This window comes from Rhinoraja longicauda, chromosome 24 (assembly GCF_053455715.1).
Source record: "Rhinoraja longicauda isolate Sanriku21f chromosome 24, sRhiLon1.1, whole genome shotgun sequence".
In the NCBI taxonomy this organism is placed as follows: Eukaryota; Metazoa; Chordata; class Chondrichthyes; order Rajiformes; family Arhynchobatidae; genus Rhinoraja; species Rhinoraja longicauda.
The window spans coordinates 35,316,319-35,335,316 of NC_135976.1; the positions used below are offsets into that span (position 1 = coordinate 35,316,319).

Here is an 18,998-nt window from a genome sequence, read left to right on the forward strand (position 1 = left end):
GCGAGGAGGGTGAGGGCGAGGAGGGAGAGGGCGAGGAGGGAGAGGGCGAGGAGGGAGAGGGCGAGGAGGGAGAGGGCGAGGAGGGAGAGGGCGAGGAGGGAGAGGGCGAGGAGGGAGAGGGCGAGGAGGCAGTGAGTGACGAGGGGGTGAAGTGGGTGAGGAGGGAGAGGGCGAGGAGGGGGTGAGGAGTGGGGAGGGGGTGAGGAGGGAGTGAGTGACGAGAGGGTGAGGAGTGAGTGCGGCGGGACCGAGTGAGTGAGGGTTTGTCTGAGTGAGTGAGTGAGTGAGGATGGCAGAGCATCTTTGGGACAGAGTGAGTGAGAGTTTATCTGAGGGAGTGAGAGGGCGGGACCTGGACCAGAGGGGCGTGGCCAAGCCGGAGGGGCGGGGCTCGCGCGGCGTTTAAAGGGCAACGGCGGCGGCGCGCGTCCAACGGCCGCGGGTCAGCAGCGAGCAGCGCGCGGCCACACACAACAACAACAACACCGCCACCGCCACCACCACCATCATCATCATCACTACCACTATCATCATCGCTATGCAGACGGTGGCAGCCCCGCACCAGTCGCCGCCTCTGGTCAACGGCAGCGCCCACCTCCGCCACCCGCACGGCCCCGAGTGCCTGCGCCCCCGGCCCAGCAGGGTTACCCGCGGATTGCCCCCCGACCAGCTCATCCTCCGCTGCGCCGCGCTCAGGCTGGACAGCGGCGGCCCCAGGTCGCCCCCGGGCCGGGCAGGGGGAGCGGCGGGGGCCGGGGCCGGAGCCGGGGGCCAAGGTTGGCGGCTCCGGCTGAAGGTGGGTGTCCAGCGGCCGCGGGATGTCCGCACCATCTTCCAGCAGGCCGACGACCCGCGGGTGCCCGAGGAGAGGGGCGAGGGCCACCACTTCAGGCCGTGCGCCCTGCACACCTGGTGCGACCTGTGCGGCAGAGCCATCGCCGGGCCGGGGGCGCCGGCCGTCCGCTGCCACAGTGAGTGCGGGGAGGCAGGGCGGGGCACCGGGCATCTCACACCGCCGACAGTCTCCGTGCTGCTCCGCTTCCACTGTTGCCGGCATACAGCAGGGTTACTCCTCGGGGCATGCAATGCAACCGCGTCTACAGGAGGTTCAGGTGCAATGCAATGCACCCGGGGGCACAGTAATGCAATGCAATGCAATGCAATGCACCCGGGGACACAGTAATGTAATGCAATGCACCCGGGGCACAGTAATGCAATGTACCCGGGGGCGCAGTAATGCAATACAATGCACCCGGGGGCACACTAATGCAATACAATGCACCCGTGGACACAGTAATGCAATACAATGCACCCGGGGACACAGTAATGCAATACAATGCACCCTTGGACACAGTAATGCAATACAATGCACCCGGGGACACAGTAATGCAATACAATGCACCCGGGGACACAGTAATGCAATACAATGCACCTGCGGGCACAGTAATGCAATGCAATCCCCCCCCCCCGGGGGCACAGTAATGGAATGTACCCGGCGGGCATCGTAATGTAATGCAATGTACCTGGGGGGTGCGGGGGTGGGTGGGCAATAATACAAGTAATACAACAGAATACCCATGGACAAATTGCCCCACACGATGCAATACAATGCAACGGGGGACACAAATGCAAAGCACCCGGAGGCACGGTAGGTCCACACGATAAAATGCACCCGGCGTACACTAGACTCACACAATGCAATGCACTCGGGGCTCAGTAGTTCCACGCCGTGTATTTGACAATTAAACACTCTCTTGACTTTCCCGGCTCCACGATGCAAAGGACGAATAATCCAGCCGCTCGTTCTGAGAAATCTGCGTGGTCCCATTCACTTATTTTCCTTGGGTTATAATTTGTTGAAGGTGATTCTAACTATTTAAACTTCCTTTACACGCTGCCTCTCTCACCCTAAAGTTATGGCCTCGAGTCTTTGACTTCCACCCTCGGGTGATCTGACTGTCTACCATAAGTTAATGTACTTCGATCAGGTCTCCCCTCAATCTCCGACGCTCCTTATAGCCCGTACCCACGAATCCTTTATGTTAGAGAAGCCTGCAAGACCGTTTTAACTTGTTTTTCATGAGTTAAATTTTATTTACGGGGATTGCCCTGAACTCTCTGCCTGTCCACGATGTCAGTGGAATCTTCTACCGAGAATATTGTTTTCAACTAAATTTAGTACTTTCATCACAATTTTTGCTCATGTTTTTCTGTTAACCCTTTATCATTTTAAATTGCTTATGTTTTCGATGTTTTAAAAAACAGAATGATCCTTGACATTTCGAGACTGCCTGATAGTAATAACAAGTTCACAAGTTATAGGAGTCGAAACAGGCCATTCGGCCCATCGAGTCTACTCCGCCATCCAATCATGGCTGCTCTCTCAATAACAGTCCCCAGTCCCTAGGATTGTTGTCGGTCCCTAAGGGACTGCTAACAGTAAATGTACAACCTTCATTCAGCAGGACTGGCAACATCTGTGGAGAAAAAGAGTTGGGTTGATGAAGGGTCAATTAAGATGAAACATGTTCTTTTTACACATGTATCTTGACGGATCATTTCCAGGCTTTTCTGGTTTTATATCACATTCCCAGTGTGTGCAGAATTTTGCTGTTGTTTAATTTTACCAGTCGCTCCCGTAACAAAGCAGCTGCTGGCGTTAAGCTTTTGAAATGTCCCAGTCTAGTATGTACGTGTGTTCACTTTGCCTGAGATATTACAACAACTGTTCCACAAGAAGAGCTGTCAGCAACTGCCCAATACACTGGTACTTAATGCTGCCACTCAGGGTGCTGATTCATTAAAATGCTTGTGGTCCTCCAGTCTGAAAACTCACAGGTATATAGAACAGTACAACACAGGAACAGGCCCTTTGGTTCACAATGTCTGTGCTGAACATAATGCCAGGATAGAAGGGTCTCTACCCGAAACATCACCCATTCCTTCTATCCCACGATGCTGCCTGACCCACTGAGTTACTCCAGCATTTTGTGTCCTTTGATAATGCCAGGATAAATTAATCTCATCTGTCTGCACACGATCCATATCCCTTCATTCCCTAACATATTCATGTGCCTATCTCAAAACCTCTTAAATGCCATTATCGTATCAGCTTCCACCACCATCCCTGGCAGCGCGTTCCAGACACCCAGCTCTCTGTGTGTAAAAAAAAAACCTGCCCCACACATCTTCGTTAAATTTTGCCCCTTTCACCTAAAACCTATGTCCTATAGTCTTTGATATTTCCCCCCATTAGGAGAAAGGGTTCTGACTGTCCTGCCACGATGTTAGTGGAATCTTCTGTCACGATGTCACCGAATCTCACTCCGGTGCTGAGTGGCTGCACAGCTCGCTGCAGTTTGCTCAGCTCCATTCCTGAGCAACACCCCTTCACACCCAGTCATGAGTGATTAGCTGATAGGTTCTCACCATGCCCAGGTCTTGGAAAAAACGAAAATAAGAAAAATATGTTGCTGAATGTCCTGCTGCAGAAATTATGTAGCTTCAGGTAAAATGGGAGAAACAGGTGACAGATTGATGATGCACCATGCTATTTTGATTTATTCTGAAAATGGTTTGAGGGAGGGCAAGAGCTGATTAGACTTGATTGTGGTCTGGCCTGAAAAAAGTTGTGGTTGAGCTAATGCTGCCTTAATGGAACTGCCCATGAGGTAGAGCTATATGTGTGCTTGTATTCATTTACAAAAATGCACCTGTAGAAGTATATCCAGACTCAATAACTCATTTAGTGCAGCATTCATCTAATGTGATTGCTAATCATTGTATAATTCTGGTCTGCTAACTTGGCCCAATGTATATTGCAACAGCACTCTTAAATTGCAAACTGTTCAAAAGAATGCCTCCTGAGGATGGGGAATGCAGGTTTCTGTTACATTGTTGAAGCTGATAATAATAGAATAGCTAATAATCGAAATAATCGGCCCAACTGGCAATTATATAATGTGTTGAATGTAGTCAAACATCCCATTGTGCCCGTTGATTGATGTTGAACAAAATGTGATACAAAGCCATAAAAAGAGATGCCACAACAAATATATAAGTTTTAATGAGGATCATAAAGTTGGAGAACGGTGGGGAAGTGGAGAGGTTTTGGGAAGAGATTCTTGAAGATGTGGCATGGATTGATGACTGCACAGTTGTCAATGATGCAGGGAAATAAATCTCAGCAGGACAAGAGGCCAATGTGGGAGAAATGCTGGCATCCTACAGGATGTGGAGTTGGTAGGGTGAAGAGTTGAGAGTGAAAGGGCATTCAAAAACATGGGTGATGACTTTAAACGTTGTTGAACTGGATGCCAGAGGTGAGAGGTCTTGATGCACATTATGTGCAGCAGAGTCTTGTTTTGGCACAAGTGAAGTGAATGGAGGATGGGAAATGGCAGTCCGACTAAAAAAAACATTGTGTAGTCTGTGTTTATTGATTGTTTAATCTGAAAATCCTTAATTGGTATCGAATTTAGTGATGGTGTACCATACAGGTAAAGCAATGAAATTTTCAAAAATGCCTTGGGCGAACAAAGGATTAATTACTTGTTTCTCAAACTGAAGTCCATTTGAGGAGATACAAGTGATTAGTGTCTGAGGAGCACATATACAGCCTCCTTAGCACAAGTATGATTTGTGAGTTATTTCTCTTACATCTGGAATAAGACAGTCTGCCTGTGGCATTCACAAATTTGGCAAGAACACTGCATATTTTAGCTTGTGACATGCAATACAATGATAGAAAGGGGACCTGACAAATATGTAAAGTATTTAATTGTCAAGGACCATTTAGCAGCATGCCAATAAATATGCCTTGTGAGAAAGGTTTGTAACCCACTGTTTGATACTTAAAATATTGGATTTCAGTTTTGTTCCTGGAAGTGTTGTAATACCAGTTTGCTGCTCTTTCCTGGTTGGATGAGTTGATGTTTTCCTGTAGTTACAGTTACTGAAGTTAGGGGTGCCATTTTTAACAGATATCATCTTTTTAACAGGTGTGATAAGTTTTACATAAACTATTGTGCAATCTAAATATGTTGAGGGCATGCAGCGTAGGTTTACTAGGTTAATTCCCGGAATGGCGGGACTGTCATATGTTGAAAGACTGGAGCGACTAGGTTTGTATACACTGGAATTTAGAAGGATGAGAGGGGATCTTATCGAAACGTATACGATTATTAAGGGGTTGGACATGTTAGAGGCAGGAAAGATGTTCCCAATGTTGGGGGAGTCCAGAACCAGGGGCCACAGTTTAAGAATAAGGGGTAAGCCATTTAGAACAGAGATGAGGAAAAACTTTTTTAGTCAGAGAGTTGTGAATCTGTGGAATTCTCTGCCTCAGAGGGCAGTGGAGGCCAATTCTCTGAATACATTCAAGAGAGAGCTAGATAGAGCTCTTAAGGATAGCGGAGTCAGGGGGTATGGGGAGAAAGCAGGAACGGGGTACTGATTGGGAATGATCAGCCATGATCACATTGAATGGCGGTGCTGGCTCGAAGGGCCGAATGGCCTACTCCTGCACCTATTGTCTATTGTCTATCATTGTGAACTGGTTATCACCTGAACCAGGGTCATTTAATCAATGGTCTGATTATAAAGAAGTGCTGAATAAATATTAAAGCATGAATATGAATCTATGTGGTGCAACGGCAAGGTGGTTACATTAGCAGACCTGCAGCTAATGATCTGAATCATTGGTCCAGAGGTATGAGTTCAAATGCCATCAGGACAACTGGGAATTAAAGGGGACGTACAACGTGATCTTGGTGTTCTAGTGCATCAGTCACTGAAAGGAAGCATGCAGGTACAGCAGGCAGTGAAGAAAGCCAATGGAATGTTGGCTTTCATAACAAGGGGAGTTGAGTATCGGAGCAAAGAGGACTTTCTGCAGTTGTATAGGGCCCTAGTGAGACCGCACCTGGAGTACTGTGTGCAGTTTTGGTCTCCAAATTTGAGGAAGGATATTCTTGCTATTGAGGGCGTGCAGCGAGGGTTTACTAAGTTAATTCCCGGAATGGCGGGACTGTCGTATGCTGAAAGACTGGAGCGACTAGGCTTGTATACACTGGAATTTAGAAGGATGGGAGGGGATCTTATTGAAACATATAAGATTATTAAGGGGTTGGACACGTTAGAGGCAGGAAACACGTTCCCAATGTTGGGGGAGTCCAGAACCAGGGGCCACAGTTTAAGAATAAGGGGTAGGCCATTTAGAATGGAGATGAGGAAAAACTTTTTCAGTCAGAGAGTTGTAAATCTGTGGAATTCACTGTCTCAGGCAGTGGAGGCCAAGTCTCTGAATGCATTCAAGAGAGAGTTAGATAGAGCTCTTAAGGATAGCGGAGTTAGGGGGTATGGGGAGAAGGCAGGAACGGGGTACTGATTGAGAATGATCAGCCATGATCACATTGAATGGTGGTGCTGGCTCGAAGGGCCGAATGGCCTACTCCTGCACCTATTGTCTATTGTATTCTCAGAAACCAGCAGAAAACAGTAAAAAAACATCCACTTCACGAATGTGCTTCAAGGAAGGAATTTTCCCCCAAAACCAATGTTATTCTTGACAACAATACATGCAAAACAAAAATCGTTTAAAAAAAAAAAAACCTCATCAATTCTCAGTGTCTATACATTGAATAGTGTCATACTCAGCAGTGTGTGTACGTGTCTTTACACAAAACACCCTTGCTACTCATGTGGCCCCCTCAGGCAGGAGATCTGCTGTCCCTGCCTGATAGAGCCTATATGTGAATCTAGATCGACTCATGTGCTTGGCCATAACCGCCTCCTCAGTTCACGTGTAATTAGGGATGGATGATAAATCCTGGCATTTTCACCGAGTTTCAAATCTCAATAAATTTTAAAAAGAAGGCATTAATGCAATTGGTTTACATTTAGTTTTTACTCAGTTGTTTTTTCGGTTACTTAAACCTGAAGGAAGACAAACACCAAAATGAAAGATATTTATTTTCGGAACTGCCAATGAACCGGTCCTGGTTCATGAGATAGGGAAGTCGTAAAATAGGGTGCAGAGGATTAGATGGGAAAAGTGAACAAAAGGCTCAAAATTGATGATAAACAGGTTGGTTTTGATGAAAGCTGCCAACATCGTTCCTGCTTGCAATGCTGCAAGTTAATTTGACCCAGGCAAATTGGCATTGTTTTTGTCCTGGGGAGTACAAGTTAGAAATGTTCCTGTTATTATAATATTTATCAGATACATTTTGTTTAGTCTTTGGCTCTTTTCTGATACAAGCTGGCATATCTGGTATAAAGTTGGCCAGACCTCAAATTATCAAGGCAATGAAGGGCCAAGGTTTACAAGTGAGCGTGTGAACACTTGACAAACATTGAATCTGTAACTATAATGCACACTAGCAATGTAGGTAATCTCTCCTCATTTAGCCAGGTTTATGCTGCTAAATGAGTGCTACCACTGCATGTACAGATGCTGTGATTAAATTGAGAAGATGTTTGATATATCAACATTTGAAAAATTACACAAAAATATTAGAAATAATATAGGACAGCTAAATTAAATCAATAATGACCACTAAACTGTATTAAACAACAAAAAGTGAGTTTAAATAATCTTGATCTTTTGAGGGTTAAATTAATAACCAAAATCATTAATGTTCAGCAATATAGGCATGTCTAAGATATCATATTCAGCACAAAACGCTAATGTATTTATAAATGTTATGCTCACTTTTCAACCTATATGGTATGAATAATGTGGAAAATGAAAATACAAAAATTATTATTTAAAACATTCCGGTTCCTTCATGTTCTTCAGGGAAGGAACTCTGCTTTCAAGAGCAGTTGGAAATGGGCAATCTGCTGGTTTTTTTCCAGTGATGTTTGCATCTTGTGAAAGAATTAAAAAGTCCTGGGAATGTGGATTTATGACCACTGAGCTTTGAGTGCGTGCACAGTACTTAGTGAATAGTTGGAATAAATAGTTCCTTATGTTAGTGATAGAATGAGGCTATGGCTGATGTCAACTCATGTCTGGCTCATTGGACCCAAATATTACAGGTAACTAACTGCATTACAAGATGTAAAATGAAAATGAAAACATTTTTCAATGATAATCGAGGAAACAGATAAATGTACGAAAGTGCAAACCCCTTGAGTATTTGATCTTGGCGTAGACCCATCTTTGAGAAATTGTGGCAATGACCCTTTGTCCTATCACTCATTGAGAATTTAATGTGCTATATCATTATGATATACTACCTTTGGCCACTAACATTTGCAAATCTAACAAATTGAGTGACTTTGGGCCATTACAATGGCATTCTAAATCTTTTTACAATTGTATACAACATGCACTGTAGAGATTTCAGTCAACAGTGTATTTATTGCACATGCTATTGACATTAGGAAACCGGTTTAAAATTCTTTGGGATTTGTGGCATTTTCCCCTTTTGCAAATGACCTGGTCTTATTTGTAGGGGATCTGGTACCAGCAATAGTGCTGTCATTGTTAGCTAAGTAGACAATCATATTTGTACGGTCACCAAAATGTAAGGCTCAGAGGATTCATTCCGTTGTGTCTGCCAACCAGATATGGTCTTTGGGTTAATTCTTACCTGCCCTTGGTCCATAGGTTACTTGCCATTGACTGTGCATTCAAGTACCTTGCATCTATGCTACCACTGCCCTTTCAGGCACTGAATTTAGATCCAGATTTCAACCTCTTTGTTGAGCGTATTTCTAAGCTGATCCCTCGTCCTTGATCAGTCTGCACTTTGTAGTTCAGGGTCACTTCCAATATGGAAGTTGATTGGGCTAGTTAATCATGAGGTGGTTGCAGGGATAGAAAGGAGAGCATGGTGTTGCCCCCTCCCTGGATTTCCTGCACCTTTGTGTCTTTACTGCTGCTGCAATGGGGAGTGCGCTTTGTAGGAAGAGTGGGAATGATGTGGCAGCAGTGTGCTGCAGACATTTATCATTTGGCCTGTCAACAGCTATTTGTAGTAAACTATGGTCTCTGCCAAATACTGCGAGAGGAGGCCAAATACAATTCCGCAACAAGGTTTGTCTCCACTGGGGTCTTAGCGATTTAATTGAATCAAATGAAGCATTATAAATGGTTCTGTGTTCCAAGTAATAAGCAGCAGACTGTCAGCAATTAAAACGCAAGAATACTCCTATGTGCGGGATGAAATTAAGATTTTATACATATTTTGAAATACTTACAGTATTGTAAGCATTAAATTAAGAGCATCACAAATATAATTTAAAAAATATTATGGTTCCAGATTATCGAGTGTCTATATTTGACCATTTGCTTGAGATTTATGATTTTGTGCAAATCTCATCAGAAACAGGCTTCGAATGGAATACCTTATCGAATGTTTTAAAGGTGGTCACAGTTAATCATCATTAGAGTCACAGTTCACCTTTGCTGTCAGTAGAATAAATTTGTGTGCAGGTGAAAGATAAACCATAGGAGCAGAAGCTGGCCACTCGGCCTTCAAGGCTGCACCATCATTCAACGTGATCATGCAGATCCTCTAACTCCAAATCATTTCACTGCGCTCCCTCCATAAGAATACATGTTTTTAATAAGTCATCATAAAGCAATTTATAAAAACATATATAATTAAAAACTTCAGAGCAAAAATGTTGCAGCAAACACCAATAAGTTTAAAAATTACTAACTTGCCTTTTGTTCTCATAGCCAAGTAAAGCGCCAAATTGCTGCAAGGAACTTGGGTGGCAGAGCATGATCAGCAAGTTCAGGACTTCTGCATTCACACGGGAGTCCCAAAATCTGCTGTGTTTTCCTAGAACTGGCTGTTGTCAGTACCTATGCCAAGATGTGCCAGGAATTCTGAAAATATGAGCTATTTCCAATTCAAGGATGACTTGTTTTTAATCCAGAACTGTGGAGTCTGTCATAGGAAGGGCCGGGGATACTTGGCAGGCCAGGGGCAAGAGTTGTTCAGGAGGTTCTGTACTTCTTTAGCTATTGGTGTGTGGCTACCTTCGTGTTAATAAGTTTTATAGTGCCTTCCCAGAGAATTCTTCCACTCTTTGAGTGGTCACAGGCAAGGAAATCTCGAGATTCCACAGAGAATATTGCAGTTTTTCAAGGCAGCTTTTGGTAACATTTGTCCTTGCAGAAGTCAGAGGAGAGTGCTTGTTTTGGGAAAGATAGACATAAAGTGCTGGAGTAACTCAGCGGGCCAGTCAGCATTTCTGGAGAAAAAGGAAAGGTGACATTTTGGTTGGTGTTGAGCTGGCATGCTAAAGTATCGCTTTTCTTTTCCACAACCCCTCTGTAATACTCTCATCCACACAGCCATCTGTTTTCCAGCTTTGTGGAATGAATGAATTCATTCTCCCACTTTCATGAATCTCCCCCCAAGGATCTGTTCTTAGTTCCATCTGTTCCTTACCTACAGACTGATGACAAAAGGTTTACCTTTTCACCTCTGGATATTTCTGTTATTTTTATCCGATTCACAGTTGATTGAACGCCAACGTTTGTCCTCTAGCTGCACATTAAAAAAGCAAAACTGCTGCCATCAGCTTGCAGCATATATTCCATCCTCTTCCTCAGTCAGTGCTTAAGGCTGCAGTGATTATCCTTCCATTTAAATCATGAAATATATCTGGGCATTGAAGACTTCACTGAAGCGTGTGTCATTTAACTATCCCAATCTTATTCAGACTAGATTCCCATTTTCCATCCACTTTACCAAACACTTGAGGTTCATTTCACTATCATCTCCATCCTCATTGACCTGCATTGGCTTCTAGTCCCCAAGTGAGTAAAATGTAAAATTGTCATCTTTTTGTTGAAATCCAACGTTCAATTCCTTTTCTCTGACTTCTTTACATGTCCCTTTATTTCCATCAGCAACTATTAATGGTGCACAATCATTCCATTTTCCTGTCTTAAAAGGTGTTTCTTGGAAACCATGTATAGCAAAGCACATAAGCTGGTTTCCAATTGCTTGGAAATCCCGACGGTCTGGCATCCAGCTCATTTATTGGACATTTAGTCCTTTTATCGGTGGATCTCCAATCTGTTGATCAGCATATTTGTTATGTTAGCTGCACATAGAGTCATAGAGTGATGCAGCGTGGAAACAGGCCCTTTGACCCAACTTGCCCACACCGGCCAACATGTCCCAACTACACTAGTTTCATCTGCCAGCATTTGGTCCATACCCCTACAAACCTGTCCTTTCCATGTACCCGTCCAACTGTTTCTTAAATGTTGGGATAGTCCCAGCCTCAACTACCTCCTCTGGCAGCTTGTTCCATATATCCACCACCCTTTGTGTGAAAAAGTTACCCCTCAGATTCCTATTAAATCTTTTCCCCTTCACCTTAAACTTGTGTTCTTTGGTCCTCAATTTATCTACTCTGAGCAAGAGACTACGCATCACCCCGATCTATTCCTCTCAAGATTTTATACACCTCTATAAGATCACCCCTTGTCCTCCTGCGCTCCAAGGAATAGAGTCCCAACCTGTTCAACCTCTCCCTATAGCTCAGACCCTCTAGTCCTGGCAACATCCTCGTAAATCTTCTCTGTACCCTTTCCAGCTTGACAACATCTTTCCTATAACACGGTGCCCAGAACTGAACATAATACTCTAAATGTGGCCTCACCAACGTCTTATACAACTGCAACATGACCTCCCAATTCTATACACATCATTGGGAGCATGAGCTGGTGTGCATCTGGGATCAGGGTCAGTGTCGGGTTTGGGATAACCAGGGTCGGGAACATGGGTAGGTGTGTGGCTAGAGTTGAAATTGGACAAGCTGAAACATACGTGCTAACATTTTCAGCACTTCCCTTCAAAGTACTGGGATCATTGTAAATGTTATCATAGCATACTAGTGAGCAACATACTGTGCAGCAAGTTAACTAGCTTATCAGTGAAAAACAAAGCTTTTCTATTTTACTTTGTTCTATTTGGCAGAAATGAGGTATTTAAAAAATATATATATATATGACCATGAACTAAAAAAATTAATTGAAAAGTGTTGCCTTTTGACTGCAGAGGAGAAGGAACATTATGTTTCAAAATTAATGTGATGGAAATTCCATTGCAGATATTTGTTCAGGGACCTGATTGCAGCACCGAGAACCATGCACCTCTTGTCATTCAGGGAATCTGTCATTTCAAATTTTCCTGTGATAAAGCAAAAATAGCTGGTGGAATTTTTAGCCTCTGTTTTAGTTAAATTCCCCATTTATACTCGAGCATATTTAACTTTGCCTGGGATTTTCCACAACATAAGAGTTCTGCATTTTATTTCCCTAATTTTAACTCAAGGTTTTTGCGCAGATTCATAGTCTTAAATTCATAGTCGTACTTATGAAGCTGCCAGCTGCTTATGTCACATGAGGGTGTTGCACGCACATTGTGAGTTTAAAAGATGTCCCGTTGGTTCAATGGTACCTTTTTGTTGCATGTATCTAGGTATAGTGAAATTACGTTTGCATGCAGCTTAGTAAAAATCTGACAATACATAGGCACATTCATACTTGAGTACCCTTCAACTTCAAAGTTGTTAAAAATATTGGTCTTAATCTGGCCATAAAGGCGTTGTCCAGGCGGCGGCACTGGGTCGGAGCTGCAGGATCGGCCTGGCCAGATGATGTTGACAGTCTGGGTCAGATGTTGGGAAATCTGAAACCCTTCAGTCAGAGCTTTGCAGCAAGGAGTATTATCTTGGAATAACATCTCAGCTTTTCTTATTCTTTCATCACTTTACACCATTCACAAACCAAGCCCCAGTTTATTTTCTTTAAGAGTTAACATTTGTGTAGTAAAATTTAAGTATTATTGTATTCGGGTATAATTGCATCTTAAATACCTGAGAACACTAGTAACTTAATATCATCACTCGACTACAGTGATTCTATATGCAGCTGGTATCACAAAAGGCTGGAGTAACTCAGCGGGTCAGGCAGCATCTCAGGAGAGAAGGAATGGGTGACGTTTGGGGTCGAGACCCTTCTTCAGACAGATGTCAGGGGAGGGGGCGGGACAAAGATAGGATGTAGTTGGAGACAGGAAGACAGTGGGAGAACTGGGAAGGAAGGGGGAGGGGAAAGAGAGGGACAGAGGAGCTATCTAAAGTTAGAGAAATCAATGTTCATACCGCTGGGGTGTAAGCTGCCCAAGCAAAATATGAGGTGCTGTTCCTCCAATTTGCGGTGGGCCTCACTATGACAATGGAGGAGGCCTATGACAAAGGTCAGACTGGGAGTGGGAGGGGGAGTTGAAGTGCTGAGCCACCGGGAGATCAGGTTGGTTAAGGCGGACTGAGCGAAGGTGTTGAGCGAAACATTGTTGGTTGCGTTGTGCCTAAACTCCTGTGAAATATTGAACACACAAGTAGTTTCAGGACTTTCAAACCCCACTTGATGAAATGGGATAAATGAACATGAATTTTTACAGTTTAGTTTAGTTTAGAGATACAGCGTGGAAACAGGCCCTTCTGTCCACCGTGTCCGCGCCGACAAGCGTTCCACACAGACACTGGGGACAATTTTTACATTTACCATGCCAATTAACCTACATACCCGTGCGTCTTTGGAGTGTGGGAGGTAGCCGAAGATCTCAAAGAAAACCCACGCAGGTCACGGGGAGAACGTACAAACTCCTTACAGACAGCACCCGTAGTAGGGATTTATTGAACCCAGGTCTCCAGTGCTGCATTCACTGTGGGGTAGCAACTCTACCGCTGTGCCACCGTGCTGCTCCAAAACAATATTTTGTTTAAGAAAAAAAAATTTTTTTTGCCATGCTTGCAGTTGTTCTACACATTTGAAAGTTTAAACAGATTAGTTTTTTTTTAAAAAGGCTATTAAAATAAATCTTGTTTTAGATCAAGATCTAAAGGATAAATTGATTACATGAATCGTTGTAAATATTGTCTTTTTTAATGCCTGAACTGCTCAGGAATTGTACAGTGGAAATTTGGAATCGAATGGAAAGGCTTCCCTCAAGATTTAAGCATTCTGGAAAATCAATGAAGTTTAATTCACAGGATCTTTGGCCCAGATTTAAACATTTCCCAATTGAATAGATGTAAATAAACTACAAAGAGACACTCCAGAACTAGGGAATTTGGGTTTGGAGAAAATGGAGCTTTGGAACATGTTAAGTTTTAAATACAAAATCTAATAAGCTTAGCAGATGTACTGTAAGTTGAATGGCCACAGAAATAACAAATGGAAATACCTTTACAAAACCCATGTTAATGACTTGGAACATGAGCAATTTGAACATGGCTAAAGAGTAATTTGATCTGTTAAGGCCTCTACTAATAATATTGGTTTGTAAAACCAAGCCAGTTTTCTCCTCTAGTTTCCAGTAAGGCCGGAACAGAGTCTGGCCTTGCCACTTTATAATATAAAACAATGTCTCAATTGCTTTGGGTAATATTCTGTGGATGCTTTAGGGAAGAACAACTAGATGAATAAAGTCAAAAGGCATTGTGAACTTTGCAGCTCTGTGCACGATTCTGCATTTAAATTTAACTCAGGATAACCAGAAGTGTCAGATGACACATCAAAAAAACCTTAATATGGATCATCTGTTATTGAGCGAGGGAAATTTCCCTGTCTCACAAACTCTGAGCAAGGGAAATTTCCTAGGTATTCAAAGAATGATGCATTTTTTTAAAAAACCATGCCGTGTTTATAAAAATATATACTTGGTAAAATTGCTTACAGCTTAAACATCAGCAAGATAATATTGTGGTATGTTAGCTGATCAGTTTAGTTTGGACATACAGCGGAAATCGGCCCACTGAGTCCACACTGACCAGGGATCACCCATAAACTAGTTCTGTACTACACACTACGGACAATTTACAGAATCCAATTAGCCTATATACATGGGCGTCTTGGGAATGTGGGAGGAACCCGGAGCACCCGGAGGAAACCCATGCGGTCACAGGAAGAATGTGCAAACTCCGTACAGACAGCACCCATAGACAGTATCGAACCTGGGTCTCTGGTGCTGTAAGGCAGCAACCCTACTGCTGCACCACTGTGCTGACACTGTTGTCTCCTTAAAGAGCGTATGGTGCTTCTAAACAGTAAATGTGCCTGTTCCTGATGGAGTCAAATTGCAGCAGTGCCAGAGCTGGATGTTCAAATTGGACTGATTTGAGTTCCTGAAAACCTTTTAATGCTGAAGAGTAGCAGCTGAATCATTTCTGTTTAAAGTTATCTGATTTTTAAAATCTGACAGAATTGGCTCAGTTCCTCAGTTGAAGTGATTTATGGTTCATATTTATGAGAAAAAGGAGCTTTTATCAAAAGGAAAGCGGAAAGAATGGGGAAGAGAAAATTCAGATTTATCCCCAAAATCCAGGCTCTTTCCTTTCCACCACCACCATCCCACACTGGGGTTATTAAGTTCAAGACATTGGATGGCTTTATTTTGACAATTGAATATAGATAAGACTCTGACAGCCTTGTGGGAAACTAATAAGCATGATGAAAGCAAAAGCCTAGTGGGAGAGTGGTTGCCGTTAAGCAAGATGACCCTTCAACCAAGGTTGCCATTCTGTCTGTTAGCCGGCTGTTTTACATTCATACTAAAATTAGAAACTTTAATAAAAGGAGACACAACCAACTGCAGAAACTGGTCTCTGGAGTAAAAACAGAGCTACTGGAGGAACCTGGAGAAAATTTAGGTAGTTGCCATTCTGGGTCGAGACCCTTCATAAAGATTGAACGAGTAGAGGGCAGATGGTCAGTATAAAGAGGTGAGAGGGAGTGGTGTGACAAGAGCTGACAAGTGATAGTTGGATCCAGGTGAGGAGGGAAGGGTGGTGAAGGTAACAGAGGCTGCAAGGTTATAAGTGAAGACTCCAAACGGTCAGGTTATGGAATCTGATGAGAGGGGACAGTGAAGAGCGGAACTCAGTAAGGGTGAGATGGTGTGCAGATAGCAACAACAGTTGAGAACTGGTGGGAGGAATGTGTGGGTTGGCTTCCAATCAACCCCTCCTCACCTGTACCCACCTCTCGCTTGCCAGCTCACACCTCATGGAAGCAGGCCGACCCGCTGACTTCCTCCAGCAGCCCCTCGTATTTGGCTCAAATATGTGATGAATCGTCTTTCAGAAAGAATCTTTTGTTGGCCTTTGAAATGCATTGGAATATCCCAAGAGCATTTGGAGTGCTATATAAATGCATCATTTACTTTTCAAAAAAAGTTAAAATTGAACCACTTGTTCTCAAAGCTTTGGTCACACAACACCATAATACTTAGATCCCTCTAATAGACAAAACAAAATTACATCCTTCAGATTTACATGCTAATTAAAACATCAAAGATCAAAATTTATGAAGCTATTAAAATAGGAAAAGGTCACATTGTGACTCCTATAATCTCCAAAGAATTTTAATAGACCCATTTCACCTCTATTATGAAAATGAGTGGGAATTGTTGAAGTATTAGAGCATCAGATGGGAGATGCTGACCTTTGCTGCAATCAGGAGGAAGTTAGTCGACATTCATTTGTCATCTGCAGATTGAAGCAAAACTGAAGTACTCATTCTCCCATATGCAGTTCAGCCACTCAATTGCACCCTCTGGTGGTTGAACATGCAACATGGTCTGGACTCTGATTAGACTGTGTCATGAAACGATGAGAGAAACAGAACATAGATCACTACAGCACAGGAACTGGCCCACCATGTCTATGCTGACCATGATGCCAATTTAAACTACACATATGCCTGCATGTAATCTGCACTCCAGGCCCCATCCTGAAACATCACTATCCATATTCTCCAGAGATGCTGCCTGACCAGCTAAGTTACTCCAGCACTTGTGTCCTTTTTTTCCCCCATCTAAAGTCCTTTAAACACAGACTCAAGGAACTGCAGATGCTGGAATCTTGAGCAAAACACAAAGTGCTGGAGATACTCAGTGGCTCAGGCAGCATCTGTGGAAGAAATGGACAGATTCTGTTTTGGGTTTGGATCCTTCAGACATCTAAAACACCCCCAATTCATGTGGAGTAAGACCACCTTATTCCTTAGCAGCTTATGAGTTCAGGAGCAAGAAAAAAAGTCTGTGCTTTTTGGAGCTCTAAGCATAATCAAAGAATGAGGAAAGAAAGTGTTTTGTGAAACTGCCATCTAACTGAATGCCACAGCAGGCTGAATGTACTGGTCTTCTGTTCCTTTTGCTAGCTACTTTTGGATTTGGTGTTGCTTCAAGGTAGTTGCTGTCTAGACAGGGACAAGTAAGTGAGCAGTGACTCGTGGTCCCAATTTCATGCCCTTTTTGCTGCAGTGATTGTACCAGGGAAAAGTGGTGCAAGCCGCAATTAAGCACAATCTAGCTCATTCATTTTCCCCAATAAGATTACATTTTCCTAAAGATGTAACTCTTAAAACTATAACCCATTCATTATTTTTGGTATTACAGTTAACTCTAAATTTTCAACTAGAAGCTGCTTAAAACATCCTGTGCAAGAACTGGCTATGTTATTTACATGCCAGTCATGTCTTTCTCAAACTTATGGATGCAATGGATTTATTGGGAATCTGAACCTTCAGGTTGGAAAATGTGTAGTGGGTTTTATAGAATTTTGACATGGTTGTCAAAAAGACATGGTTGATAGAAAATTTGAGAGTTTCAATTCACTCTATATTAAAACTTGTAATAGTTTGAAGGTCTTTATAAATGTAAATCATCCTGTCACATCTCTACACAATGATATCCACTTGACATGGGAGGAGATGGTCCATGCAGTAGGAAGTTTGCTTTTCTTCTAGTCCTTCAATTCCAATGTTCCTTAGATATTGCAAAATGTACATTTAAATAGCCCATTATAATTAATTTCTTCTTGTCTTAAATTTTATACAGAATTTACATTGACTGGCTGCATTTCATTTAATTTTGACTCTATGCCTCTGTCTAAACAGATTGCAATTACACCGCTCATCAGGTGTGCAGGAACTTCATCAAACTCGACTGCCAGCAATGGGAGCAACTTTCAGAAGAAAGCATCGCTGTTGAAGTTAAAATGGTGCAGCCTGAAAGCAAGGTACTTATTGTTAATATTCGCATTTACACACTAAACTTCTATGATTCACCCTTTTAATTCTTGGCCAGAGGAGGGAAATGAGGAGAGATATCTTTACTCCGAGAGTGACGTGTCTTTTGGAATGCGCTGCTCCATAGGGCTGTGGAGGTTCAAAGTAGAGATGGACAGATTTCTGGACATTAGAGAGTTCAAGGAATGTCGGGGATGGAAATGAGTTGGAACAGCAATGATCTTCCTGAATGGCAGAACAAGCTTTAGTTTAAAGGAATTGGCTTTAGCTGTTCTTTAACTGGGCTGTCCACAGTATCGATCCACTACAAGTTTTAGTTTAGTTTAGAAATACAATGAGGAAATAGGCCCTTCGGCCCACCGAGCCTGTACACACTAAAGACAATTTACATAAGGCAATTAATGTACAAATTTGCATGTTTTTGGAATGTGGGAGGAAACCGGAGAAACGTCACGGGGAGAATGTACAAGCTCCATACAGTATAGGATCGAACCTGGGTTTCTGGCACTGTGAGGCAGCAACTCTACCACTGCACCACTGTGCCACACTGTGAAAGCAGTCTTACATTGCTTGATATTAACTGCATAATCCCCATTCTAACCCTTTGTCGTTGGTGTTGTATGCAAGTCCGTAGCCCATACACCTCTCCTAGTCTGATTGAGTGTCCTCCTTTAAAATCTGTGCTACAGTAGAGCTGAGAGAGGAAGCCTTGTGCCAGGGTGAGTGTATCATATACAATGACTTGGACCTGGTGTGTGATACAAGATTGCTTCCAGGAGGCTTTGTAAAGTGCCAGTGGCTCTTGCGCACCTCGGATTTAATGTTACTTTTTAAGTGCTGGAGAATTTTTGTTCTGTCTCATGACTTGCATGTTTTTAAGTCATTAATAATTTGTTTAGAAAAATGGTATCAATTTCTGTAT

The 18,998-nt window shown here is 43.0% G+C and overlaps 1 protein-coding gene across 1 annotated transcript in view; it reads left to right on the forward strand.

Moving 5' to 3' along the window:
• Positions 1-438: 438 nt before the first annotated feature.
• rassf5 (Ras association domain family member 5) overlaps positions 439-18,998 on the forward strand; it is a 63,768-nt gene continuing 45,208 nt past the window's right edge. The window contains exons 1-2 of the mRNA XM_078420240.1: positions 439-971; positions 17,945-18,066. Of these exons, the coding sequence (XP_078276366.1) occupies positions 539-971; positions 17,945-18,066 (555 nt within the window). The 5' untranslated portion in view covers positions 439-538. The remainder of the gene's footprint in view (positions 972-17,944; positions 18,067-18,998) is intronic.